Below are 25,139 nucleotides of genomic sequence, written 5' to 3'. Positions count from 1 at the left end.
TTTTAAAAGGTGCCCCAGGAAAAGCAAAGTGGGAATTTCTGGTGGTAATCTTAATTTGAGTCCTTATCTAAATGTCCAGACTCTGGGTATGTGTAGGGTTGTCGTACTGTAAAATGCTTAGGCAACAACTCAGAATAGCTGTTTTCTCATCACAGTTGCCAATTGCTGTCCCAAAGAGTTGTACCGGTATGTGAATGTGACTACTTCCTAATGTCTTCCCCAGCATTGATTTTTTTTTTTTTTTACTTTTTAAAAAATTGCTTGCTGTTTTAGTAATAAGCATGGTATCACATTTTATTTTTACTTCTCAGTTATTATGTGGTTTGCCATATTCCTATATACTTATCAATCCCCATGCTTCCTATCTTTCAAACATTCTGTTTGTGTCCTTTACCCACTTATCCATTGGGAAATCTATTTTTCTAATCAATTTTATGAGCATTTGATTAACAATCTCCTTTACGTTTTTCACTTTGAGTATTTTGTGTGTGTGTGTGTGGTACGCGGGCCTCTCACTGCTGTGGCCTCTCCCGCTGCGGAGCACAGGCTCCGGACACACAGGCTCAGCGGCCATGGCTCACGGGCCCAGCAGCTCCGTGGCATGTGGGATCTTCCCGGACCGGGGCACGCACCCGTGTCCCCTGCATCAGCAGGCGGACTCTCAACCACTGCGCCACCGGGGAAGCCCTCTTTGAGTATTTTTATCAGGCTCATTGTTTGCAGCATAAGAAGTTTGGGATTTTGTATGACAAACCTATTGATGATTTCTTTGTGATTTTTTTTGCTTTTTATAATTAAAAATAGCCTTCCACCCAGAGATTTATATTCTTTTTTATTCTTCTGCTGGTTTTAAGACTTCTTTTTTATATTATCTTTTTTAGTTCACTGTGTAGGTGTATCACATGAAGTAAGTGTTAAATTGGACTGTTTTCAAATTTTCCCAGCATTGTTTTTTGAATCTTTCCCTTCCCCTTTGATTTTTTATTTTTTTCCTTCTAAAGTTAACGGTGTCTGAGAACGCACTACATGGTAGGTACCGTTCTAAGCACTTTACATGTACTAACTCATTTTTTTTAACATCTTTATTGGAGTATAATTGCTTTACAATGGTGTGTTAGTTTCTGCTTTATAACAAAGTGGATCAGCTACACATATACGTATATCCCCATATCTCCTCCCTCTTGCGTCTCCCTCCCACCCTCCCTATCCCACCCCTCTAGGTGGACACAAAGCACCGAGCTGACCTCCCTGTGCTATGCGGCTGCTTCCCACTAGCTACCTGTTTCACATGTGGTAGTGTATATATGTCAGTGCCCCTCTTTCACTTCATCCCAGCTTACCCTTCCCTCTCCCCATGTCCTCAAGTCCATTCCCTACGTCTGCGTCTTTATTCCTGACCTGCCCCTAAGTTCTTCAGAACCATTTTTTTTTTTAGATTCCATATATGTGTGTGTATTAACTCATTTTTTCCTCACAACTACCCTGTGAGGAAATGGAGGCACAGAGAACTTCGTAAGTGTCCTGTGCTCTAATGGTGCTATCATTTCTATATTGTAGTTATCTTCCTTTCTATTTATATGCCACTACCATTCTGTCTTAATTATTATAGCTGATGAACAAAGGCTAAGATACTTCTTCTGTTTCTTCCTTTTTCTATTCTTGCCTGTGTATTTTTCCAGATAGACTTAAGTGTTTTATTCTAACAAGAATCTCATTGGAATGTTTGTCAGAGTTGGCTTAATCCATAGATTATCTGGAATTAATCACATCTTTACAATATCAGTCAAGGTGTGTCTCCTGTGCTTAGCCTTTGTGCCTTTGTACATTCCAGATGCTGAAAAAATACTTACTGAGTGAAAGAATAAATGAATGGGGAGACCTTTGTTTATCGTCTCCATCAAGTCTTGGTTTATACTTCTCCCTATATCTGTTGTTTTTTATTTTGGAATAACGTTTAAAAGATTGATGGTAGGGCCTCCCTGGTGGCGCAGTGGTTGAGAGTCCGCCTGCCGATGCAGGGGACACGGGTTCGTGCCCCGGTCCGGGAAGATCCCACATGCCCCGGAGCGGCTGGGCCCGTGAGCCATGGTCGCTGAGCCTGCGCGTCCGGAGCCTGTGCTCCGCAACGGGAGAGGCCGCAGCAGTGAGAGGCCCGCGTACCGCAAAAAAAAAAAAAAGATTGATGGTAATGGGCATTGTTGTTTTGATTCTGATTTTAATAGAAATATAATTATTCACTTTTAAGCATGACATTTACAGTACATGGTATCATTCCTTATCTAGTTCTTACAATGTATTTCATAAGGAATAATCTTATAAAGGTTTTAAACTGACTTTCGTGTGACATTTTTGGTGTAAAGGAATTTGCTGTTGCTTCAGAACGTTGTTATGGAAGATTATTGAATAGCACATATTTGTCATCTTTTAAGTTAGGCATAGAAGACATTTTCTCATTCTGCTGTGATAAGAGAATGTTCCTCTGACTTTCTTCTGGGTCTCCATCTCACTAACACCTGAACCTGAATCCTGGAGGGTGAAGGATCAGGGACTGAAGCAAAAAATATACTATTTCATTTTCTTGCTCTTAGAGTGTGGCGCTTGGGTGTTTACATATATGGGAATTTCTCAGAGCACTGGGTTTGGACACACACATATAATAATACTGACAGCAAAATTACTGCGTGTAGAATGTGGGGAGCCAAGACACTGTGATAAGACTGTATATGAATTATGCCATTTATTCCTCAGGGAAAAATACCCACTGTGAATAAGTTCTGCCAGCCCATATGACTTAGGGCATTGGTAACTTGCCCAGGGTTGTACAGTTGAGAAGCAGCAGAGACAGGATTTAGGCCTAGAACATTTGACACCAGAGCACAATACCCTTCACCGCTATTTTATCCCTTACTGCATTTGCTTTTGTGTTTGTGCTCTTATTTGAATTCTCTTGACTGGGGAGAAACAAAAGTTACTTGTAAAATGAAATCAAACCTTAGGTATGGATGGATGGATATATAACTTATGAGCTTGAGAGATAGACACTGAGGATAATGCATTTTGAAACGTTTATGGAGCCCAGTAATACGGTAGTTCTTGTTTGAGTGGCAAATACTGCTCCCTCCTCCATCAGTAATGGTAAGAACACAATTTCCTTAGAAGGAAGTATGTAATTACTATAAGGCTAGGTAATACTTCTTTCTGAGGACTTAAGAGTCTGTGTGGTTGACATGTGTTGTACTTGTAAATTTACTGCTTTTTTTTCTCTGCACTTTGCAGACACATCAGTAAGATTAGCATAATTTATAGGTGCTGCTAATGCTATAATACATAATTTCACTTTTTGGTCACTTTTCCTCATAGGATTTCTAAGACAGCATTGAATTTTTGGCACCCTCAGAGTGAAAGACAGTTACCTTTAAGAAACCTACTTTCTGTGCAATTCTGTGTGTGGTTTTTTAAAACAAGATGCAAGTATGCGGTAGATTAGGAAATATATAAGCAATTAGCCTCTACCATTGATGGTGAAGATACTAGATTGTTGATTGGGAGGGAGGAGGAGAAACAGCTTGCCCATTTTCAAATCATTTAGGGACTATTTCATATCATTTCTTTTCTTCATGGTGAGATTCCCTCCTGACAATAGTGAGCCAGTTAGGTTTGCCAGGGCAGAAAAATGTTCAAGAGTCACTGTACTAAGTCAGTATAGGAGAGGAACTGCTTCATTGAAGCTTAAAAGTAATTTTTCCATAAGCCTGCCCCTTAAAAAGAAAGAAAAAAGTAAGAGCACATTAGAAGGTTGTTACTTTTCTCTGTCTCTGAATAGAAATGCTTCCAAATGTGGAAAGAAATCTTAGTTTTAAAATTCCTTAGGAAGGAGCCCAAAAATTCCTATCTGTAGTCTTTTACCAACTCTAAGAATGCTTGAAATAGATTCTTCCTTATGTCTCACAAATTAAATTCCTCATTTGTGGCTCACCCATTTCAGTTATGCTGTCTTGCATTTTAATCTAGCTGTGTTTCTGGGCCTCTTTTTCTGACTCTTGGCTATTATTTATGTTTTTCTCTGATTCAAAAGATGGCTTACTTGTATATTTGTAGAAAATTCTCAATTTTCTTCTAGTTGAAGTTCCAGTGCAGTTTGGAGTGTCAAGATCTGTCCCATGCCCAGCTGTATTCCTATTGTCTCTTTTATTGAGTTCATCACCTGGTCGTAGCACCAAATGAATCCCAGCCTTCTTTCCCTTTCTCCTTTCCTTTTCCTTCCCTTCCTTAGTACTGCCGATGTTTGTTAGACCCCCATGATTTTATCCTGAAACTAATCTTATTTTTAACTTAGGTAAGTCAGATTCTAACTTCTGATGTGCAAAAGATAAATTTCCCTCTCCTGCACATAGAAGGCTTTTAATTTTTTTAATATTTTAACATGCCTTTAAGCTTGAAATTTTTATTACATTTTTAATACTTTCCTTAAATACAAAAAACAACGCCATTAAACTTTACTTATTAAAATGCAAAGCCTAGTGTCTTCTAGCTTTTTGAAGAGCTTTTGTCCATTATATAATCTGTAAAGTAGCCAAGAGTTCCTCAGAAGCAGGACATCATTTAGATTTAAAACAATCATGGCTTGTGTGCAAAATAATGATGTGACATAACCATTCATGGGGAGGCAACCACAGTTTTACTCTACGTGGTGACAGAACTGTTGGATACCTCCAATATTACATTAGCCATAAAGACTTTACCAAGGTACCCTAGAACAAAAAAAGATTAAGTCATTTTGATTCTACCAAGTAGATTAAGTTGGTATGACTAGAAAGCCAAATGACACAGTTATGAGCATAGACCTTTTATTTTTTCCCAGATGTTTGACAGTGTAAACATACATAAAATACATATTAAAGTTGAGATGCTTTATATTTTGTGCAGTAAATTGAAGCCTTAAAAAGAAAACATTTCATTTAAAAAAAAAGAAACTCATTAGTTTTACTTCATTAAGACAGTAAAATAGCAGCAAGTACCAAGACATTGTGCACTTCTTTATTTAAGACGAGTTGCTTCATTTACGTCAGAGTCAGAAATGTAAGACTGGCTTTCTTGAATACTTAATATAGCTTGAGTCACTGGTTAGATAGGGGCATATTTTCCCAACTATACATCAGGGAGGAGTTCTTTCATTAATTTCAGAAAATGCAGACCCTTAGCCAGCCAGCATGACCACAGCATTGAGCATTAAGAGAAACGAAGCATTTACTTTCCAAGCACTTGCCACAGAAGAAGGTAAGCGAGTCTTTACATTTGTGGTTGTCTCTTCCCTCCGTAAGTTAAGGGTTGTGCTTTGTTGAGGCATTTCAGAGAAATTATTTGGCATGCCACTAGTAATACTTAGGGTCATGGGTGTTGGGGATGATTTTGTTGAGCTAGTGAGGCTTGTGTTTGTAACCATTCCATCTTGGAGGTGAATAGTTAGAGTTGCAGCTGCTGCTTCATGTGAATTGATCGTTTCTGTGGATGTATCTTCTGGATAGGGCACAAAAGCCTTGTCAGTGCTAGTAAAGGTGGTGTCTTTGCTTAGAGTGGCACCAAACGTTGTTTCCTTTGTTCGATATTGTTTGGGTATTTTGGTCACTTTGGATTGAGTTACCATACTCAGAGAGTTAATGGTGTCCACTGTCTGCATCCCACTTAAAGTGAACAAGCTTGAGGTAAATCCAGAAGGTGTGGGGTATATGTTATGTTCCTTCAAAGGTGATATTTGGCTAGAACAGGGAGTCCCTATAACATGGGCTTTTGTTTCCATCATCCACTTAAGTAAGTAAGTAATGTTTTGTTTGTGGTCACATGACCACCTGTTATTGTAAAGGGTTATCTCTTGCAACTGAAAGAGTTGGTCAAAAGCTTGATCTGGAATGAATGTGAACTTATTGTTGTGCAGGTAAAGATGTGTGAGATTTGTCAGGTTTATTAATGTTCCTGGAAGGATTTGTGTCAAGGAATTGTTAGACAGGTCCACGATATGTAGTTTGGAGGGCATGTTGGTTGGAACTGTCCAGAGTTTGTTACTACTGAGGTTGAGAACCTCAAGACTTCTTAGTGTATTTTTAATGAGGACAACCTTTTCCAGCATATTCTTAGAAACATCCAGATATTTAAGGTTCCACTGATAAGCAGTATCAGATTTTTCAAGCAGTTTAATGTTGTTGTTAGCAGCAGACATGTTCCAGAGGGACCGAGGTAACTGAGCAGGCAAGCTTTCAAGCCTGTTGTTTGAAATGTCCAGGGTCCTCAGATTGGTGTACTGGGTTAACTGGTTATGCAGATCAGTAAAGTGGTTATAAGACAGATTTAAATGGATAATATTCTCTTGCAGTCCAGATGGTAATGTAGTCAAGTTTCTGCCTGAACAGTCCACATGCCTGTGCCTCTCGGTGCATATACATTGGAGAGGGCAAATGCATAAAATACCAGGTGTGAGAAACAGAAGGATGAACAGGCTGGGAGACATTTTCAATATCTGATATTCCATCAAAGCCTGGAAACAAACAGATACACCCTTCTTTTAATATGCAAATACAATTAGGCATCTGCATGGGTCAGTTAGCATTAGGCAAAATTTTCAATAAACCTCGTTGTTGTTGAGTTCTTTTATAACTGTTCCAGTGATTAAACTAACAAAGCTCCCCTTCATTTATAGTCCAAATGCTTAATCCTTCAATTGGGGCTATGTGATAGAGAGAGACTCTCTCCCCCTACTGTCTTCTGCATTTTCTCATTTGTTTTCTCCCTTCTTTTACCATAGTCTTTCTTATTTATCTTCCCAGAATGTTGATATTATAAAATGGCATTCTTGGCAAATAAAGAGTCGGAATCTTAAGCTATTACTATTTTTGATAATATTCTTCCTTACTCAGATGGGAAAAAATGGCTGTCGTGTCTGTTTTGGTTGTTTTTTTTTTTTTTGGTATTTTGTTTTTTTCAGATCTCTGCAGTAATAAAATAGTCAATGTGTATGTAGGATGAGATTTTATTTAGATATTAAAACAATACTTTGAAATGCATCTTTGTCTTTTCAGGATAAATATATCCTTGCAAAACATTTTAAGGCACTTGAAAAATCTGACCCAACACCATACCTTTAAATCTCACATTTTATAAAGTGATTTCTTTTCTGTATATTTCAGTGCCGATTCTAAAGGAAAACAATGTGTATATTTACAAAGTGAATGAATATTAGAAAGAAATCCCTCAACTGACACTGCAGCAAATTTCTGGTGCATGCACTTGTTATTGAATATATATTCAATCCTAACATTGACTTTCTCTTAAGAAAAGGAAAAAGAAAAAAATTCCAAAGTCGATTTTTTTACTGATTTAAATAACAGCTTACCATAGTGTTGTCTTCTACATCAGCATCTCATTTTCTCCGGGAAACTTAAGCTTAAAGGTCGCCTTGTTCTGGAAAGTAGGAACCGCTTCTGGCTGTGGGCTGTGCTTGCCTGCTCAGCTGCATTGTGTTGCTGTGAGCTGAAGCTCTGCAACCACCTGATCAGTACCACATAGGAGGACTGCAGAGCTGTCATTGGTGCTGACTCAAATTTATTGCAAGAGGTGCACACGCAACTGAATGGACCAAAAGAAATTTTTTTTTAATTTAGTGTTGAGTGTACCCATATATCTCAGATTTGCTGTAGGATGGAAAACCTCGTGCACATTAGACCTGGCCTTTACTCATTTCTGTGTATTTGAGCTTAGGCTCCACATTTTAACATTCACCTCGTGAAGAATCTGTGGTTCTTTTTAATGCGCCTACTCTTCATTCATTTTATACATTGAAAAATGTTGAAAATGAATTTGACCTTCCTTGTGGATGGTTTTCTAAGATATTAGTTTAACTATTTTTAACTCTGCCTTTTTATTTTTTCTAAAATGGTACAATTGTCTTATCACTTTTTAAAATAACATATTACAATCTGTTTGATTTTTTTATGTACCCCACCCCGCCAAATATGGTGATGATTATATACAATCAGGTTTTCAAATTTATCAACCACCTAACTGTTCATCTTTTGGAGAAGTACAAAAGTATTTAAATATGATTTTTTTTTTTTATCTTTCTGATACAAAGGATTGTTTGACCCAGGCTGTGCACAAATGAGGCTACATTTTTTAATGAGCATCTAATTCTTTTAATTATCAGTCATGTAGTAAAGTAAATGTATTTTATTTGATGTCTTTTGGGTTAAGGATTTTTTTCTTCATGAAATTACTTTGGTCAGTGGATATGAATATTGTTGTCTCCAGAGACATCTTTGGTACTATATGAATGACCATTTATTTGATTTTATGTTTTAAAAATAATAGCATAGGGGCTTCCCTGGGGGCTCAGTGGTTGAGAGTCCACCTACCAATGCAGGGGACACGGGTTCGTGCCCCGGTCCGGGAAGATCCCACATGCCGCGGAGCGGCTGGGCCCGTGAGCCATGGCCGCTGAGCCTGCGTGTCTGGAGCCTGTGCTCCACAACGGGAGAGGCCACAACAGTGAGAGGCCTGTGTACCGCAAAAAAAAAAATAATAATAATAACATAAATTTTAGTTGATTTCTTCAGAATGTTTCACATTTTATCTTACTGAGAAAACAATTTACATTGTTTTTAAATTACATGAAATAAGGTAAAAGGGAAAACTTTCATTAGGGGCTTTATAAAATAAGACCAGATTTATGACAGCTTCTGCTCCACTCTTTAGTGGATTGATTGTGTAAATAATCTGTTAAAACTTGAATCTAGGGCTTCCCTGGTGGCGCAGTGGTTGAGAGTCCGCCTGCCGATGCAGGGGACACGGGTTCGTGCCCCAGTCTGGGAAGATCCCACATGCCGCGGAGCGGCTGGACCCGTGAGCCATGGCCGCTGAGCCTGCGCGTCCGGAGCCTGTGCTCTGCAATGGGAGAGGCCACAACAGTGAGAGGCCCATATACCGCAAAAAAAAAAAAAAAACAAAACTTGAATCTAATTTCTAGAATAGCCAGTTTACCTTAGAAAAGAAAACAAAGTCATGACATTTTCTTTACCAAATTGTTACCATTTAAAAACCAGCAATTATTAGCATGTTACATGTAAGGAAAATCTCTTTATGCCTATTTACTTAATTCTTTGTTTTTCTCTAAATTACATTTGCCATTGTTTTACCCCAAATTTTACTCTAAATAGAATTTACTGTATTAAAAATTGAAGTTTATTTTCTTAGAAAAGAAACTATACTCTAGGAGTCATCTTTTGTATGAGATGAATGTTTCTCGAAAAGTACCTACATTTAAAAAGTCTGAAGTGTTAGAAATTTACTATTGATTAGGTACTTTATTCCCACTTTACTTTGAGGGTTCAGCCTTGGACTCTTAATAAGATTCTTTCTATGGATTTCAGAAACCAGTAGTCAATCTTGTGCTTAAAAATAATGTGTTAAAAATACAACATTCAGCAATATTGTTGTGGAAATAAGGAATGATTGTTTTGACATTTAGGTTTCTTCTATTTCAGCTTCTGTGTATGTTAAACTTCAAGGGATGTGACTGAGGGTCAGTTTACCAAACACTTAAATCTCTCCTTTTAATTTTAGGAAGTCTCATTACATCCATGTGGAAGTAGAGTTCTCCAGTTCCATTATACTTATTGGTGTTTTTGTTTGAAAGAAAGAACATGTTATTTCTTTATGGATCATATGAATTTGGGTTTAGGCTGTATCGAGATCAGATTTTGCAGCATATAATAGAAAATTCCAATATAATAGTAGTGGCAACGTTTCTTATATCAAGTTTGGGGACATACCAAATTGCTTCTGTTATTCAAAGACTATTGTAAAATTCTCAAAAAGAAAAAGAGGGTGGAAGTATTGCCTACAGCCATACCACCCTCAATGTGCCAGATACTCGTCTAATCTCAGAAGCTAAGTGGGGTCAGGCCTGGTTAGTACTTGGATGGGAGAAAAAGGGGGGAGTATATTTTAGTGTACTTGAATCGTAATCGTAATTGTACTTGAATCGTCCTTATGATTTTAGAAGTTCTCATGAAGTAAAATAATAGTATATTACATTACTCCAAAAAAAGAATAATTTTTTGTAGGCTTAAGTGTTTGTTACAACTTATTTTAGATGTTATTCAGACACATTACATTTTAGATAAGTCAAATATTCTAGACTAAGCAGTAAACTAACTTGCATATTCTTTTGTGAAGCACACCGTTCTAGGATGCATTACCCCAACATTGTGAAAGGTATAACAGATTACCTGCCAGGGCACAACTATCCCATGTTAAACCAACAGTTTGGAAACCCAATCAGTTTACCTTTGTTACTTAAGTTGATAACATTTGTTGTGCTTATTTGAGAGTAAAAGTATTATATTCTCTATTTTTGGTAATATAGTTGGCTATTCAGACTGAATTTACTGCTGAAAACAGCTAAGAGTACTGAATAAAGTATTTTAAAAGCATGGAAGAACTGACAAGATAGAAATTATCAGGTCAAAATTCAAGTGAATCAATCCTTTCTCCTACCTCACCACCCTTTTTCCCCCCGTGTCACGGGCTTGTTGCCAAAACTCAGCCACTTGTTCCCTAGAATGTCCCTCATCTGGATTTATCTGTTTTCTTCCTTGTGAAGATTTAATTTGTTCCTCTATCCCCCATATTTCCTATAAATGGTTTCTAACAGCATTAACGTAATTGCTTATTTGTGTCATCCTACAATAGTTTCAAAATAATACCAGTATTGCTACAGATACTTAGATTACAGACTACTGAGTAAAGTTTAAGACTCTTTGCAGCCTTATTTGTTCTTAGAATACATTTCATTAAGGATGTATAATCAATTCTGTGTCCTAATGCACCTTGAAATAATTTTCTCTATATTTTTTATATCACCAACTTTACATAAATTTAGCTTCATTTATTTCAGTTACTTATCAGTTTTTAGGGACTGCTTTAGTCAAAACTGTATAACAAGGTATATTCAGGGAAACCTTGCTTCTCTATCCCCTCCGCCCTATCCCCTTCCTCCTCTTATTGGTGACTATTTTTATTAGCTTTTGGTTGTATCTTAACAGTATTTCTTTTTGAAAAAAAACAAAAATCTGTATGTATGTATCATATGTTCTTATCCCCGCCCCTCCTCATATAAAAGGTTGCATACTAAGTAGACTGCTACACATCTTCTTCTTTTTTACTTAATAATATATCTTGAGGATCACTCCATGTCAGCATATAGGGATCTTTCACATTTATTTCATGATGCATAGTACTCCATTTGGGAGTGTACCATGGTTTATTAACCAGTGCCCTGTTGATGGGCATCTGGATTGTTTCCAGACTTTTGCTGTTACAGATAATGCCACAGTGAATACCCTTGCACCTAAGTAATTTTATATTTTGTCCAATGAGTCTTTGAAAAAAATTTCTGTAAGTAGGATTGCTGAGTAAAACGGTAAATGCATTTGGAATTTTTCTGGATATTACCAAATATTGACTATACCATTTCGCAGTTCCACCAGCAGTATATCAGGGTGTCTAGTTCTGTAGAGCCTCACCATAGACTTTGTTGCTGAACTTTTGGATTTATTTCCATCTGATGGGTAATAGTATCTCAGTTTAATTTTAAATACATCTTTCTTATTATAAGAAAAGTTGTATACTTTATATATGTTTTTAAAGATCATTTAAATTTTTCTTCTGTGACTGTCTTTTATATGTTTTGCATGTTTTTTCTAGTGTGTTGTGGGTATCCCCCCCGAATCTATATTTAGGTTTTTTAAACTTTAGGGATATGAGCCCTTTGTCTTAACTTAAGTTGCACATTTTTACCCAGTTTGTCCTTTGTCTTTTGTCAAAGGTATGTTTTTTCTTTTCTGATGGTGTTTGTTTTACATTTAAAAGTTTTATGTAATTGGACTTCCTTTTTTTTTTTTTAATTAATGCTTCTGGATTTTGAGTTTTAACTAGGAAGGTTTGTCTCACTTTCAGATTATAAAGGAATTCACTCATATTTCTTCTATTTTTTTATATAATTTTATATAATTTCATGTTTTATATTTATATCTCTGGTTTATTTGGTGTTTATTCTAATGTAGTATGAAGTATGGATCCAGTTTCATCTTCTTCCAATTACCTATCCAGTTGTCCCAATACTGATTTGAGATTTGAGTCTGTTTCTGGACTTTCCATTCTGTACCATTGATCTATCTAATCATGTACTAATATCGCAGTGTTTTACTTATAGGTGCCCATATATTTTGCTACTTTACTTTTTGTTCAGAACTAGGTAATAACAAGAATTAGAGTCACTCTCATCTAATTCATTGTGTTGCCCACCACCAACACCAAATTTATCACACCATGTGTGATAAATGTATGTTGCAATGTGTGAGGTAGGTGCTCTTTGGTCCTATGTTAGTGAAAAGAATGCTGAACCAGGAGTCAGCGAACAAACTCAGCTTTCACTACCACTTCTAAGCGAGTCACTTACTCTCTCTGGGCCTGTTTTCTCAGCATTTAACAAATAAAAGGAGCTGAACTAGATGGTCTTGAGGGTTGTTCTGAATCTGGTTAATGGGATCTGGCAAGAGCACCACTGGTGTGTAGTATGTAGTTCAGTCTACCTTTTATTCCCCTGTGCCTTGTCCTTTTGCCATAGTCAGGAAATAAACTTTCTCTTCTGAATCCTGCTTCTTTAGTCTTTTCTGTAGGTTTTTCTTTGTTCCAGCATTTTCTTTTCTCCTGTGTTTCTTTAGCTTGCATTTCTTTCTGCTGATTAGGCAAGGATTGCCACTGTTTGGCTGCTCAGCTTCCACTGACCTCAGTGGGGAAAAATTGCATTCAGTAAATAGGAATTACTTTCCCCCTGGCAGAGAATTTCTTAAAAAACAAAAAGCAGCTGCTGACAGGAGTCTGTTCTTCTGTTGTACAAAGAACAGAAGGAGAAAAGCTGCCTCTGTAGTATTTGAAGAAATCAGACACAACTATGACCAGGTCATCAGCTCTTTGATTTGTCTATGAGGGTTGGTATTTCCCAATACTTCTCCTTCAAGAGGTCAGGAAAGAAAGTGATGAAAAAGAAGAGCAAAAGTATGGAAAGAGCCTGTTAGGTAACAATCCTATATGTAAAACAAGAAAGGTTATGGTGATTTAAGGCATGTCAAAGTCTTGACCAAATATAAAAACTTTATACCTTATTTACCCTAACTAGAATACTTAAAATTCAAACGAATAAGAGGAAATTCTTAACCTCCTAATTGTTGCTAAATAAATTAACCTCAAAAATGGTAAGTTTGAAAAATACTTGAAAGAACTTTTTAATGTGGAAGACAGAGGAAAACCAATGCAATATGACAATAAACATCATGCTTATTCAAGAAAAATAAGAAGTGCAAAGGAAGTGTGTCTGCAGATAAAAAGTTTTTTAAGAGTCAGTAAGGGACTCCTTAAAAGATTTAAAGAGAAACACTGTATATAAAATTTCAATGTCCAAAAGTCTGCTAGTTTTTATTAAGATGGAGCTTTATTGGTTTCTTGAACACCAGTGCTGCCAGTAAATACTATATTTTATTCTGAAAAATCCCAGAGCTATGAGAGGTTCTCCAAGGGTAGGTTACCACTATGGTCTCCGTCTTTCATTCTAAGTGACTGTCCCCTGAGTTCGGGTGGGGTAAGGCGGGAGAATGTGCACTTTTGGGCAGAGGAGCACTTCTGCAGGCATGCGCTGGCATCTCCACAAGGATCAGCCAGTGGACTCTCTCCGTCTTAACTTTGACAAAGATTGGGCCCGCCCCTACTCTGATAACTCAGATTTATCACTTGTCAGGTAATGAATAAAAGATGAAATTCTGTGTAAGAAAGGTAGTTAAGAGTTTCTTAAAGTTGAGAACCATCTGTATTTTGATACAGTCCTTTTTTTCTGAAAAAAGTCATCCGAATTTGGAATGAAGCCATAGTGGTTTGGTGGTTTGTTTGTTTTTTTCTTTTATAAGATTTCATTTTTGGGGGGTGCTTGAGGCATATAAAGAAACTTTGGGAATTCCCTGGCAGTCCAGTGGTTAGGACTCCACACTTTCACTGCCAAGGGCCCGGGTTCAATCCCTGGTCACGGAACTAAGATTCCACAAGCTGTGCAGCACAGCCAAAAAAAAAGAAGAAGAAGCTTTTTAAAGTGGCTAGTTCTAAAATTTGTGTTCCCCCAACAAGATAGGAAAATGTCTACATTTTATGGTGTGTGCTCGTATTTTTTTCAGAGTAAATGTCCCCAACCCAGCCCCCCAATTTGATGCTTTAATATGTTTGTCTGACAGTTTCCAATGAGAGCTAAAAGGAAATTTATTCTCAAATAGACATGCATTTTAATCTCATCCCGACCAACTTGGAATATTTATTTAATACCCGAGGTATTAATTTAAAACTTAACAGTTTTGTTTAAAACTTGGAGTATATATTTAAATTCTCTCATACACACACTCCCTCAAACTTTGAAATGGAAAAATAAAATTTTATTTATTCAAGGTAACTTTATACACAGCTTTTCAGGAAAAAAATATCTATTGGATAATAATAAGCATATGTAGATTGCTTGTTTCCAAAATGGCTAAGTTACTGATACACATACCATCCACATATGTAAAATGTACTGTACATTAAAGTTAGGGCCTATAGCCAGTAAATAGACCACTGTTATATAATTTTTTTTTTAAAGTTCCACTTATGCACATAGGCTTTGAGCAGATTTCAGGTAGTTCCTGAATAAAAATCAAAATTGGCTACCAATTGCCATTTAATGTATTTCATCACATGAAGAAAAACAAAAGATTGGAGTCCTTTGAGAAGAATAGAAAATCAGCTAAAAAGCAAGTAGTAGTTATAACAGTTCTGCAGGTGGGGGTGGCAGGGACTCATTGAGATTTTGATCAGAGTCAGGAGGACTAGGGAACTGCTGACACTGGATCTCCTGGTTTTTCATAAAATCTCCTGGAGGCAGGGTCAAGTTAAGTGAGTCAGGGGGAGGTGGAAATGACTGTTTGAACTCAGAATCATGATCTTCACAGACTTGATTGAGGCAGTCCAGAGATGGTGGGAGATTGGTGGAATCATTTGGAAGAGGAGATACAGTTGTCACTGTGGGTCTGTCAGATTGGTTACTCTCCTGTCCTTCCAAATCAAGAGGGGGAGGAGGCGGTGGAGGCAGATCTGCATCATCTGAAGAGGAAACAGCAGTGCCAATTGTTGATCCATCAGCACTATCTTCTGATGTGCCATTTGCTTGATCTTTTATTTTCTCTGTTTTGGGAGTATTAGAATCTTCAATGTTTTCGTTTGATTCAAACAACTTAATTTCTAAGTCATCTGCTAAAAGTGTGCTTTTGCTTGGTTTCCAGGCCATAAGTGAAACAATTGATGTACGTTTTGGGAACACTTCATTTTCTCTAATGTTATCCAGACATACGTCAGGGGTTTCACCATCAGCAAATGGAGACCTACCTGCCCAATTTTGATCATGTGACACTGGTTTTCGGAAGCATTTCCACAATACAATCATGATTATAGCTACCACCATAGAAGTCAGAACTAAACCAATTAATATGGTCGCTGTTGAATTAGAATTGGTTTTCTGTGCGCTCTTGTTTTTAGTAGTAGTTTCTAGGTTGAATCCTGGTGTACCCCTAGGTGAACTTCTGACAGTTGGTGTTGGTTGTATGGATAGATTATGAGCAGTTGGTGGTATTGATTTTCTAGAGGAGGTGTGGATAGATGATGGTTGTTGAGTGGGAGTATAGACAGATGGTGGTGGTTGTCTGGTAGAAGAATGGGCAGATGTTGATCGTTGTCTGGCAGAGGTGGACACAGGTAGTGCTGTTCCTTGGGAGGAGGTGTTGGCCATTGGTATTGGTTTTCTGGTGACATTATAGGCAAGTGGTTGTCCAGTAGAAGTATGTGCTGCTGGTTTCCCAGAAGACACATAGACAGTTGGTGTTGGTTGTCCAGCGGCAACTTCGGCAGTTGTTATTGGTTGTCCAGAAGAAAGGTTGTTGAATTGTGTTGGTTGACCCGAAGGATTCTCTGTTGTGCTTTGAGAATTAGCTGAGACATATGACCTTGATGATCTAAATAAAGTAGACTGTGGTTGCTTCTCTGTTGTAGTTGCTTCTGTCTCTGAGAAAAAAGTATCGTTCAGATGTCCACAAAACAAAATTATGGTGAAATATTTGGGATCCATTTCAGAATGTTTCCTCTTTACCAGTAGTTTTATAATAAAAGAAAGAAAGACAATTAGGTATCATTTACTGTCTGGCATAAAGTATGTAGGTACTTGATAAGTATTTATCTTTCCTAATTTAGACTTGATACACTACAGGCTAATGTGACCAACTCTTAACTATACTCTAATTTATCATATAACATCTGGAATTCATAGGCAGTGATCTCTCTTCTTTCATAAGATCTGTACTTGGCCCTGCTGCCCCTGTAGGTTTATTACACTACAGTCCTCCGTTTCACAGTCACACATCTCAAACGCATAGGCTCCATACGCTGGTACCGTGTGCGTGCTACTTTTTCCTCTGTTTACTGCTAGAAATACATTGATCCTGCTGCCTCGAAGGACACCAGTAACCGTCTATTACCTAATCCAGTGGTCTTTTCTTTCTCTTTTTTTCCTCTCTTGATCACATTTGACACTGTTGATTACTCCTTCACTGCTATTCGAGTAGATCTTCGTAGTCATCTTTCTTTCATGCTCATCTCACTAGCTCCTGTCTTTCTCTTGCGTCCTAAATATGGTACTTGATAACTTGATATGTACTCTGTCTTCACTCTTAACTACTTTTCTTAATCCTGAATCTGTAAGGTTTCAGCTCTTACCTTTATGCTCTAACTCCCAAACCTGTATATCCAGCCTAAATTTCCTTAATTCTTGTTCCATCTGTGTGACTTCTTGGTGGACATTTCCATTATATATCTCACTATCAGCAAATTGAACATATTAAAAACAGAATTCATCTTCATCTCGATAGTGACTCCTGTCCTAACTTCTCTATTTTTGTTAATGGTACTACCTCTGTGAGTTTCTCATGCACAGAATCTGTTGTATTAAGTAATCTTTGCAGCAGCATCAGTGTCCAGCACAGTGTCTTTATATTAGGACCTCATACTTTTAAAGGATTCAGTTCAACTCATAGTAGTCCTAGGCTCAAAATCCTCAAGTGCTCTTTGAATCTGGTTGAGTAAGTAGTCTTGCTGCTGCTTTCACTTATTAATTGATAAACACCACCATACCACCATTGTGTCAGGCCCTGTTCTGGTTTAGGAGATACCCCCAAATTTTTTTTAAGTTTCTATTGGTAGAAACAATAAATAAATAAATAAATATAATAATTTGATATGTTTTCTCACAAAGGTATGCAGAAGATGCACAGAGGAACTAAGCTAGCCTGGGAGGGCTTCAGGGAAGGTTTCTCAGAGAAGTAAAACTTGAACTGAATCTTGAAAGGTCTGTAAGAATTAATTAAGCAAATAAAATATTCTAGCCAGGGGAACAACATAAAGGGCCTAAGAAAAGAAGGCACGTCTATAAGTTTGTGGGATGTGGCAGATGCTAAAACTTGAAGAGTTTTAAGTTCCAGTTCTACTTCTACCACCTAACTACCTATCTACCCATGAGAACTAGTCAATCTCTCGTGTTCTCAAATGCCTTATCTCTCAAGTGAGGATAGTTTTCAGCTCTGTGTGTAATATACTTGTTTTGCACATCATTAAACATAATGGTAACTATTTGGTTATTTCTTAACATTAGGGAAAGGAAAATCTCAGGGTTTTAGGTCCTGGTCTATATGATTTGAAACTATAGTTTTTCTCTGATTTTTAGGCCAATCTGAGAGAGATTTGATGGTCTGTGCAAGATACAGTAATAGAAGAAGAACTCCCTCAAGTTTTGCAAATAGATTTTTCAGTATATTTGAGTAGTTTTCATTGCTTACTCCTCTGCCACTCGGTACACAGTAGAAGAAAAGACATGATTTTTTTCCTGTACAGTCTCTTTATTTTCTCTGTAATACTTCAGGCCTAAATTTTAAAATATTTCTCCTTTAAACCCCCTGCACACTGCTGATGAATTAGTCTTCTTACAAGCATGTATGATCAGGTTACTGTTCCCTTGCTTGAGAGTTCCCCGTTGCTGTCAAGATAAAAATTCAAACTGAATTTTCTTCCACCTGGCTCGAGTTTACCAGTCCAGATTCATATCTCATGACTGAAACTTCTCATTCCTTATCTTACATACTTCCTAAACACACACTTTTTTTTTTTTTTTCCTAAACAGACACTTTTCATTATGCTATTTTTCACCCTCTGAGAGTGTGTTCTTTCTTCCAAACCCAGCCTCTTCCCCCTCTGGCTGCCTAACTGAACCTGTCCTCGTCTGTCAGACCTCAACTTAAATTCCCTTCTTAGACCAAATTCTCTGTGACTGACCACAGCCCAAAGAGCTCGGCCGTTCCCTGAATCCCCGAAGTTCTTGTTGTCTTTATAGTTCCTTAGATAATTCTTCATGTATGTACCTCACTCACACTTCTTTTCTCTTAAATAATTGTGTTTTTTTAATTACTTTTCACATTTTCTTTTTATCATCCCCACCCCCTCAAACAAGATTTTAAAGAACCTTGAAGAAGGCAGAAAGAAACAAAGAAAATTCCTTACCTAGAACATCCTATGTGTTGCACCGTTTCAGGTGTTTTACATACTTCATTTCATTTAACCTTTAAATAACTCTGAGAAAGATGGAGTAATCCTTGATTTATAGATAAAGAGACAAATTCAAATGCTTTAAGCAATTTGCCGAATGTTATATCATTATTAGTGGCAGACTGGGAATTTATACCCAGGACCATCTGATTCCAAAGCATATGCTCTATTCTACTACCCCCAAGCTGCCTCATGTTTTTATATTTTGATTCCTTTACATCAGAGTGCTGTATATGTTAGCAGCTCAGTAAACGCCTAACCTATATTGGGCTTCTTGGTTCTTTTCCATGTCAATTTTTCACTGTTTATTGATACTTCTACCAGAATGTAAGCAGAGAAGGTAAAATCTGAGTTATTAAATTATGCTTTATACCAACTTTGCAAAAGGTTTAATAAGGAAAAAATTTGAAACTTTTGGCATAAATATGGGAATTTAAATCATCTCTAGTTGGTTATCATCCATGCAGTTCCTACCTCCTATTCTACAGATTACCCCTTCCTCAAAAAAAGGCCTCATTGGAAAGTGTTATTCTTTAGAGTTTCACTTTAGTTTTCAAAAAATGCCATCCAAAGCAACAGAAAACATAGGCCATGAATTGTCTTCGCCGAAAAATGTTTCTTCTTTTGTGACCTTTCTTAAATTTTTTTAAAAAACCCACACAGTTCCTTTTTTCAGTTAGCTGAAAAAGGCATTAGGGAAGGAAAGAACCCAAATAGGAACATAATTATAAGCCCAGTTTAGTCTGTAAGATTAATTTTGATAGGTTCATAGCCTCTTTTGTCAATAGGAACGTCGTAGACCTTCAGTGTATGAGATTTGCCACTTGTCATTTAAGGGTTACAGCAATATTAAAACCAAATTCTATTTTTTACCTATCCTACTCCTTTCTCCAACTCCTCAGTTAGCTATCTAACCTCCTAGGGTCTGCTACATCAGAATACTAGAATGTCTTAGAATTCTACTACAGCAATTCAGAATAGTCCAGAAAAAAGGAACAGGATTTTGAAAAAGAATAAATAGGGGGTATAATAGTGAAGAAACAGGCTTTTTTTTCTAGTTCAGAGACAGTGAGGCCAGTGTTATTACCAGTGCAGAAAGTTATTTAACATATGTATTTTAAATATATATATATATATATAAGCCCTGTGTACCTGAAATACCAACATTGCTTCTGCAGGGAAAGAAGGTAGAAAGAAAGAACTATATGGGGCAGGGGAGTAAAAAGGAGGAGAAAATGTTGGATAAGATGAAATGAAAAAGGAATACAAAGAAATACAAAATAACACAAAGGAGAAAAATAAAGCAAAACTTAGAGTAAGCAGCAAATACGTGGAAAAGGGGAAGGTTAATGGATTAGAGAAGGTATTGAAGAAAAGTTAATTAAAAAGCTGAAGAATAAATAGTGATTATGTATTTAGCAAGAAGTTAGGGTAGAAGGTTAAAGTGAACAAAATTAGACGTTGGGGAAGAAGATTGAAGTAGAAGAAAGAAGGAACCACAAAACGCTGCTCTCCATCTTTGCAGATACAGGGAACCAGCAAAGAGGAACGATCTTCCCAAAATGGAGGACAGGACTTAAATCACCCACCTTCTCAAACTTACTTACCTTTCATTTCAGGCTCTCCTATCTGTTCTAAGTATCCTTAAGATTCCCCACCTCCCTTTTTTTCCTGGCACTACCCAGAAGCATACTTGTTAATTACTCTAAATAACCTATGCACAATCTATATAGCATTTTTCTAGAAATCCCTTAGTCTGCTGCTCAGGGAAACCCTGAATTTGTCTACCTTTACATGGCAGTATTTTGCTCATTATTTTAGTTTTGGACTTTGAGGTTTAAGTCTGTGATTTTGGTCCTTTGTTCTTCCTGAATATACAACATTTTTTAAAAAGAAGAAAAAATCAGCTGTTTTAACTAAGCATTTTAAAGGCAGTTATAGTGAAGTAGGAGTCCCCATATATTAGACATGTTCTCATAAATATAATGCATAAGTACATAAAGGATTTAGCATTTAAAATTGATGCTAAGTTGGATATGATAAGAGAGATGTCATTGTCTTTTAAGGGGAATCAAGGAGATTTGGATAGCATATCCTAGACAAGGCAAGTGTAGGTAGCAGTATCAAAAATATCATTTGAATTTCGGTTACTTTGATATAATGTTATAATATAATAGATTAAAATTTAGTGTATCTAAATTTTATTGTATCTCCAACTAGTAATGTTATGAAACCAGAAAAGGAAGAACACAGCAGTTCCATATCTTGAGGAAAGGCAGAAAGGGAAATTAACTTTGAACTATGATAGGAGTTATTTGATGACTATTTTTTATCAATAGTAATAGCTACCATTTACTGGGTACATGCCAAATGTTCAGCAGTATCCTATTTTAATGAGCAAAGTGATGTTATCATTGTCTTACAGGTAAAGCTGAGACACAGAGAAGTTGGGTAACTTGCCAGAGTGTCACAGCTCTAAACAGTGGCACTGATACAGAAACCAGTCAGTCCTGTACTAGGAGCTCTTTCCTTCTGTTACATTCGTAGTAAAATTATGAAATAGGAATGCTTTATGAGGGGAGGAGATGTGAGCTCTCTGGGAACAGATATGTAAGTAACTTTTGGAGTTAGTCTTGTATAAAAGGGTGGACAAGAACTACCAGGAAACCATTTTAGTCCTGTGACTATGAAAACAGCTAAGGGAGTTTTGAATGGTTAGCCTATAAGCTGTCATATTTGAGGTGATTTTTAAAGATTGGACATTGACAGGCATCAAATTTATATTTAACAAATTCAGACTTATTCAGAATTCATAATTTCCTTCTGAGTAGAATTATATAGGCATTAGTTGAAAAACACAAGCACTATTAAACTCTACATTTGAGACTGACCCTTTAAAAATATATAGACAGGACTTCCCTGGTGCAGTGGTTAAGAATCCACCTGCCAGTGCAGGGGACACGGGTTTGAGCCCTGATCCGGGAAGATCCCACATGCTGCAGAGGAGCTAAGCCCGTGCACCACAACTACTGAGCCTGCACTCTAGAGCCTGTGAGCCACAAATACTGAGCCCACGTGCCACAAATACTGAGCCCGCATGTCACAACTACTGAAGCCCACATGCCTAGAGCCTGTGCTCCACAACAAGAGGAGCCACGGCAATGAGAAGTCCGAGCACTGCAACAAAGAGTAGTCCCTGCTCGCCGCAACTAGAGAAAGCCTGCGCACAGCAACAAAGACCCAGCGCAGCCAAAAATAAATAAATTAATTAATTAAATATTTTAAAAATATATGTATATATATAGACAAGTCGTGCCAAAAAAAGATACAAATCTTTATTTTTTTAGCTTCTGTAATAGTTACTTAGAAGAAATCCAAAGTGGATTTATATGAGGGAAAGTCATAAGTATTTAATGAAATGTTGAAATAGGATATCACCACCCACTGTGAATTTATCATTCTGTTATATTACAAGTCTATGTAAACTCTTTGCAGTTTTTATTTTGGAGGATATTCACTTTGTAATTGTCCAGCTTACTTACAGAATAAGCATCTTTTCTCCATATTAACAACTTTCTATTCTGTGGGTATTTTTTTCTATATCTATTTTACACTGTTTACTAAAGACTCATAATAATACATGACATAAATATGTAGATGATATGAGTATATATATACATATTTTATCATAGCAGTTTTTTCTTAGCTGTAAAAATGAAGGATAATATTTTCATGTCATCATTATTACTTAAATTAAAAATTCTATTTGTGTGAAAAATAAAGCATATATGATAATGATAATTGAATATCTCATCTAATCACCTTTGGCTTTTTTTTTTTAATTAGGTGAAGGTGACCATTCTTACCATGGAAACTAAAGGGGATTAAAAAGTAAAAATAAATCTATGGATTATGCTTATATATAGGAAAATTTTATAGACAGCAAATCAGAACTTTTAGCAATCGGTATTTTGGGGTTGTAAATTCAGTCATATCCCATGAATTCTAGTTTTATTTCCAACCCTTAGCATTTTCTGTCATGGCTATAGATTTCTTTCTTTCTTTTTTTTTTTTTTTTTGCGGTACACGGGCCTCTCACTGTCGTGGCCTCTCCCGTTGTGGAGCACAGGCTCCGGATGTGCAGGCTCAGCGGCCATGGCTCACGGGCCCAGCCGCTCCGCGGCATGTGGGATCTTCCCAGACCGGGTCACGAACCCGTGTCCCCTGCATCAGCAGGCGGACTCTCAACCACTGCGCCACCAGGGAAGCCCTAGATTTATTTCTTTTAATTACAGAGCTAAGGTCAACAAACAGTGAATCAATAAACTTTAAAGGGTTAATATTATAGAAACCTAGGTGAAAATTTTTTTCCAAGGCAGGCTCAACACTGAATTTTTTAAATTCCATGCAACAAAACCACAATTCCTGTTATAGACATCTTTAGACTCTCAGACTTTAAGTTTAAAACAATAATGAAATTTTAGTTTTAAAAATAAATTCTGTATAAAGCAAAGATCAAACCAGATTGCATGTGTGAAAATTGTCTTACCTCAGCTGTTAACTTCTTTTGCAGAATGCTGAATTCTTGTTCTAACTGGGCATTTTGATCATTTGGCTAAGAAAGCAAAAGGGGTGGTTCAGTTCAGATTAAAAATGGTCCTTTAGCAAACTGAAATGGTTTCTGTAGAAAAAGAGGAAGTTTATCAATAGTTGGTTCCGGAAGTGCAGTAAGCCACAAAATGACTAAGAAATGTACTGCTTTAACAGAATTTATTTTGAAACAATTTGGAGCTACATGATTTGAGTGCTTTTAATTAACATTCATAGGTAAACATTTGAGACTCTCTAGTAATGTGATTATATAGTTTAGTTATTTAAAATAGAACCTTGGAGAGAAAATTATATGTTGTAAGGAAAAACTGCCAGTCAGGTTATTACCCATAGTGAGATTTCTTTTCATAACAAGTGAATGATGTGTCCTGTTTTCTTGTATGACCTTAGGCAAGTCGCTGCACTTCTGAGTCACCATTTCCTCCTCCGGAGGAATATTTCTATTATTGAGTTTTGTGAGGATTAAGTAAGATTACATAACATGTGTAAATGCCTTACACACAGTAGATAGCCAGTAAATGTTAATGTTATTTCCTCATACATAATTTAGGCTAAGCCCAGGTAAATACTTTCCTAAATAATTTTTGAGTTCAAGTCCACAGCTCTTTGGTTACCCACAAAGTAAGTGTCGGTGCAAAGTAAAATAAATTAGGAATCATTTTTTAAATAAGTTAACTAATAAGCAAAGTATGTTGAGAAGAGTATGAGTCAGTCTGAATACAGATTTCTTCGGGCGTGTCACCTTCTAGCCTCTTTCCTCCTCTGAAAAATGGAGATCATAATTCTTAATTTATAAATGTATTATGGGATTTGGTAAATGTAAAGTGCCTAGCATAGCACCTATTATAGTAGATACAGTAAGCATTAAACCATGCCCCGCTTTCCCCTGGTCGCTGCAGAGGAACACAGATTGTTAAGACCTAGTTCTTAACTTCAAGGCACTTAAAACTTAGTACAAAAAGAATAGTTTTGGGCTTCCCTGGTGGTGCAGTGGTTGAGAGTCAGCCTGCCGATGCAGGGGACACGGGTTCGTGCCCCGGTCTGGGAGGATCCCACATGCCGCGGAGCGGCTTGGCCCATGAGCCATGGCCGTTGAGCCTGCGTGTCCGGAGCCTGTGCTCCGCAGCGGGAGAGGCCACAGCAGTGAGAGGCCCACATACCGCAAAACAAAACAAAAAAAAAAGAATAGTTTTTTTTTTAATATGCTATAAACTTATTTTATGTAATATAATTTGCTATATATATAGTATACAATATGCTATAAACTTTTTAAATATGGTATAAACTTCTATTTCACTATTTTTAAATCCCTGAATTAATAAGCATGTGGACCATAGCACCCCAAGGGTAGAAAACAAAAGTGTCTTAGTTCAAAAATAACTTTTAAAATTTGAATTCAAAACATATCTTAGGGGCTTCCCTGGTGGTGCAGTGGTTGAGAGTTTGCCTGCCGATGCAGCGGACGCAGGTTCGTGCCCCAGTCCGGGAGGATCCCACGTGCCATGGAGCAGCTGGGCCCGTGAGCCGTGGCCACTGTGCCTTCGCGTCCGGAGCCTGTGCTCCGCAACGGGAGGGGCCACAGCAGTGAGAGGCCCGCGTACCGCTAAAAAAATATATATATATATATATATATATATATCTCTTAACCTATCACCTTTAAACACTGGTCAAGTTGGGAAAGGAACCACTTCTCATGAGCTACCATTGGATACTGTCAATCTGAGGATGTGTGTTTAATAGCCAAGATAGTGAGTGATGAATTT

The 25,139-nt window shown here is 37.1% G+C and overlaps 3 protein-coding genes across 6 annotated transcripts in view; 1 reads left to right on the top strand and 2 right to left on the bottom strand.

Annotated features, from left to right (window-relative positions):
* The window catches only part of NF1 (neurofibromin 1), a 260,760-nt gene that overhangs the window by 178,570 nt on the left and 57,051 nt on the right, over positions 1-25,139 (top strand). The window lies entirely within an intron of this gene.
* OMG (oligodendrocyte myelin glycoprotein) lies at positions 3,849-23,366 on the bottom strand. Its single transcript, XM_081219627.1, has 4 exons — positions 23,315-23,366; positions 12,642-12,837; positions 7,385-7,617; positions 3,849-6,529 (listed from the first exon to the last, which is right to left on the bottom strand). The coding sequence occupies exons 3-4, from the start codon at positions 7,385-7,387 to the stop codon at positions 5,198-5,200; spliced, it is 1,335 nt and encodes a 444-aa protein (XP_081075753.1). The 5' UTR covers positions 7,388-7,617; positions 12,642-12,837; positions 23,315-23,366; the 3' UTR covers positions 3,849-5,197.
* On the bottom strand, positions 14,392-23,411 carry EVI2B (ecotropic viral integration site 2B). The gene is made up of 2 exons (XM_081219623.1): positions 23,315-23,411; positions 14,392-16,258 (listed from the first exon to the last, which is right to left on the bottom strand). Exon 2 carries the CDS (start codon positions 16,241-16,243, stop codon positions 14,888-14,890), a length of 1,356 nt encoding a protein of 451 aa, XP_081075749.1. The 5' UTR covers positions 16,244-16,258; positions 23,315-23,411; the 3' UTR covers positions 14,392-14,887.

This window comes from Mesoplodon bidens (assembly GCF_964165515.1).
Source record: "Mesoplodon bidens genome assembly, chromosome: 19".
NCBI lineage: Eukaryota > Metazoa > Chordata > Mammalia > Artiodactyla > Ziphiidae > Mesoplodon > Mesoplodon bidens.
The sequence above is the reverse complement of the archived record's forward strand: the minus strand, read 5'-3'. Positions and strand labels throughout refer to the sequence as shown.